This window comes from Austrofundulus limnaeus, unplaced genomic scaffold (assembly GCF_001266775.1).
Source record: "Austrofundulus limnaeus strain Quisiro unplaced genomic scaffold, Austrofundulus_limnaeus-1.0 Scaffold94, whole genome shotgun sequence".
NCBI classification, from domain to species: domain Eukaryota; kingdom Metazoa; phylum Chordata; class Actinopteri; order Cyprinodontiformes; family Rivulidae; genus Austrofundulus; species Austrofundulus limnaeus.
In genome coordinates this window covers 1,041,181-1,045,435 of record NW_013952496.1, presented here as the reverse complement: position 1 = coordinate 1,045,435, position 4,255 = coordinate 1,041,181, and the positions used below count along the sequence as shown (strand labels likewise).

General features: G+C 41.7%; 1 protein-coding gene across 1 annotated transcript; it reads left to right on the top strand.

Annotated features, from left to right (window-relative positions):
* The first annotated feature begins 375 nt into the window (after positions 1-375).
* Positions 376-2,892, top strand: lpar6a (lysophosphatidic acid receptor 6a). The gene has a single exon (XM_014012762.1). The coding sequence runs from the start codon at positions 1,133-1,135 to the stop codon at positions 2,186-2,188; it is 1,056 nt and encodes a 351-aa protein (XP_013868216.1). The 5' UTR covers positions 376-1,132; the 3' UTR covers positions 2,189-2,892.
* The last annotated feature ends 1,363 nt before the right edge of the window (positions 2,893-4,255 follow it).

The window sequence follows — 4,255 nt, the reverse complement described above, 5'->3', positions numbered from 1 at the left end:
TGTGTGTGTGTGTGTGTGTGTGTGTGTGTGTGTGTGTGTGTGTGTGTATAAAATGTGTGAGTGTATATGTTTATATACTTATATATGTGTTTGTGTTTGTATAAATATATATGTACTGTATATATACAAGCAATATTATTTGAACTCTGACTCTTTCCCATGTGTGTATGTGTGTGTGTGTGTGTGTGTGTGTGTGTGTGTGTGTGTGTGTGTGTGTATAATCAAGGTTTGTGTCAGTCTATACCACAACCACCTTTGGCCTGGTACTCTTTTTTTTTTCCTGACAAACAAAGGAGGAGGAGGAGGAGTTTTTGAGAGGCTGTGGGCGGGGTTACTATAACTGCCTTCCACTCAAAGCCCAAAAAAAAAAAAAAAAACTGTGTAAAACCAGCAGCACAAAGGAGGAGCAGAGAGCAAGAGTGTAATCAGGGCTGTCGGAAAGCTTCCCAGGCTGTTAGACGAAGAACCTGAGAGACTCATTTATTCTGTTGGAGGAAGGTGGACCAAGGGAAGGAAAATGACGAAATATGAATAATAATATGAAAGAAAATCACATTATTCCAGAAACAGAGAGTGAGGCACTTCTGCTCCTGGAAGGAAACAAGATGCTGCTGCACGGCCTGGGCCCCGTGAGCGCTGGGACTCGTGTGACAGCTTTGCTTCTTTGGAGCTGAAACAACCAAGAAACCCAGGAGGGTCAAACAAAAGATCACATGGACACCCTCTCTGATGGAGCTGAATTAGAAAAAAAAATCACCACCAGCCTTGGATTTATTGGTATCTCCTGGTAATTTGGACTCTTGAGCGTAAAGGAGCCACAACTGACTGATTTATCTGAGTAAGTAAAAGTAACCCCGTGTCTTGTGAAGAGAGACTGGGCGGGGGAGGGGAAGAGCCTCCAGCCTGGATCTCTGTCCTTTGGGAGGGATCCTCTTAATGGGCTTTTAACCCCCAAAACAAATACGTCAAGAGAGAGGACATAAATCACACTGGCCACGTGCAGCTGTTCACTCCACAACAGTTGGAAAAGAATTATCTGCAGTAATGGCTTGAGTGTGCTCTGGTTTTTGCCTTTCATTCATTGTGCAAGGGGGACAGCTCATTCTTTAAGAGACCCCCGGCTCTCCAACCCATGATGTACAACGTTACCCCTACGCAATCAGCAAACTGCACCAAGAACGATGACTTCAAGTACCCCCTGTACAGCACAGTCTTCAGCATCGTGTTCGTGATCGGGCTCATCACCAACGTCGTGGCCATGTACATCTTCACCTGCTCCCTCAAGCTGAGGAACGAGACCACCACCTACATGATGAACCTGGTGGTGTCCGACCTGCTGTTCGTCTTCACGCTGCCCTTGCGGGTCTTCTACTTCATCAACAAGAACTGGCCCTTCGGCGCGCCGCTCTGCAAGATCTCCGTCTCGCTCTTCTACACCAACATGTACGGCAGCATCTTCTTCCTCACGTGCATCAGCGTGGACCGCTTCCTGGCCATCGTGCACCCGTTTCGCTCCCGGACGCTCAGGACCAAGCGCAACGCCCGGATAGTGTGCGTGGCGGTGTGGGCGCTGGTGCTGTCGGGGAGCCTCCCCACGGGCTTTCTGCTGAACAGCACCACGAAAAACCCGGACAACGTCACCTTCTGCTTCGAGAACTTCTCGTCCAAACAGTGGAAGTCCCACCTGTCCAAGGTGGTGATCTTCATCGAGACGGTGGGCTTCCTCGTCCCGCTGCTGCTGAACGTCGGTTGCTCCATCATGGTGCTGCAGACGCTAAGGCGGCCTCAAACTGTCAGCCGCGGGGGGAAAGTGAATAAAAAGAAGGTCCTGCGCATGATAATCGTGCACCTCTCCATTTTCTGCTTCTGCTTCATCCCCTACAACGTGAACTTGGTGTTTTACGCGATGGTTCGCACCAAAACCTTGGACGGCTGCTTCGTGGAGTCGGTGGTCCGTACCATCTACCCGATAGCTCTTTGCATCGCCGTCTTCAACTGCTGCTTCGACCCCATTGTTTACTACTTCACCTCGGAGACCATCCAGAACTCCATCAAGAGGAAGTCTCAGTCCAGCCGCTCCTGTGACGTCAAGTTCACGGAGGCCCTGCAGTCAGAGACCACCAGCAACCTGCAGTCCAGCCTGAGAAACCTCAAAGCTAAGGTCTTTCACAGCGAGTCCTCCGTGTGAACTCTGAGGCCGCCGTGTAAAGTCTCTCCAGCCGTTTACAGTCGCTTTTCCATAAAACAATGAAGGGTCCTTGGAGTGCTTTTTCTTGTTTTGATTTTCAACTCAGGGCAAACGTTTGTGGATTTAAAAAGCTTCTGCTCTGCAGGACGTCACCTCAAGTCTGGATTTGTTATGACTACTTAACTTCTCTTCCTGTGGAACGAACTGTTACTGTGTTGAACACAACTACTCATGCCACTGATGCAGAAAGTAATTCACTGTGCTCTCTGAACTGCAGGACAGTTGTAATATTTACACGTTTGTATATTTGTTTATGTCTGCTAACTTTAGAGTATTATCTATTAAATTAACAAAAATGTATAACAACTCATCCAAGTGCGACTTACAAAAAAAAAAAAGCCACCCTGTAATTTACAATTACGAGTCTTTTATTTAGGAATTGTGAATTACAGAAGGTAAAGTTGCCTTTTTTCATGATTGTTCTGATGACATTTCATTTTAAACGTGTTACTGAATGCACTGACAAAGTTTCTCATATTGCACTCACATTATCAAAGCCATTTTCTCTCTAAAACAAACTGCACAGAAACTTTTTCTCACTTCAATTGGTTTTAAACAAGTGTTTCAGTTTTTAAATAATACGCTTAACCTAAATGTAAATGAATTCTGCAAAAAACACGGTTTTAAAATAAATATAAAAGTGACCACTTCTCTGTTTCTTCTGGTGTAAAAAAAAAACAGTCAGAGTTGAGCTGTTTTTTTACCACAAGGCGGTAAAAAATAGAGCTGGATGTGGTTTATTCTTCTGCTGGGGAATTTCTGCTTCTGTGAGGAGAGAAATTCTTATTGGAGTTCTTTCACTTTTACAGACTTTTAAAGTTAAAGTTAGTTTAAAGCTAAAAACGTTTTTATATATATATATATTTATCATAATGAGTAATGAGGCTCCAGCAGTGGTACAATCAGTGCTGCACAGGAGTTAAAGCCCTGTAGGGTAAGTTTTTGTGTAATTTTTGGTTTGACATTTTGACTTTCTTTTGCTCACAGTGATTATAAGACTTTAAAGATAAAAAAAAGTTACAAAAATCTAATGAAAATAGTAAAATTACCAAAAGGCTATCTGAAAGTTAAAAGTGGCAAAACAGTAGCTACAAGCAAAAAGTTGCTAAAGTCTGGGTAAAAGCTTAGATCTTAGTGGTTTTCTACCTGAAAAACTCTTTGGGAACAAAGTTAAATGTTTTGAAAAGTAAAAAAAAAAACAAAAAAACTGCAGAGGTCACACAACTTTAGAATAAGCACAAATAACAGAATAATACAAAGTATGGAAATTAATGACAGAAGTGCAATATAGAGAAATTAAAAACTTTTCTTTTAGAAAAGCAGTCAGTTAGGACTTTTTTTGTAATTTGTTATTGTAAATGAACATTTACAACTCATGAAACGTGGCTAAACTTTGAATCAATGAGTTTAAATGAGATAAAAGTTATGTGTTTAAGTTTAGGCTTAGTTTGTCAAAGTCAGAATTCCTTGTCATTATTTCTTCATCTGTTCCAGCAAATTCAGACAAACTATACATTTTCTTTTGACAAAAAAAAGTCAGTTGGTGACGGAAGAATGGCCTTTTGCATGTTTGTTTTCCTACCTTCAAACCGTTTGCTCCTCAGCCTGCATTTTTAGCCCGTTTCCTACAATTTCTGCAGTTGTTACAAATAGAACATAAATGACTTGTTTTTATGAAAACACTGTAATGGTGCAACATAATGTCATTTTGTTGACCAAATACAGACCGTTTTTTTTTGTGCTGTGGATGTTTAAATTGTCAGATTTCACACTTTTTAGGTTATTTTGAGCCTAAGTTAACACATACAGTCTTCAATTCAATTAAATTAAAATTCAAAAATACTTCATTGATCCCAAAGGGAAATTACAGTTTGGAACAACCCATTGAGGAGAGAGACAAAAAGCACAACAAACATGGGAGAACAGGTGCCCTGAGTACGACGGAGTATTAGGGCCTCACAACGGGGGGCTTTTAAATTATTATTATTATTATTACGAGAATAAAGT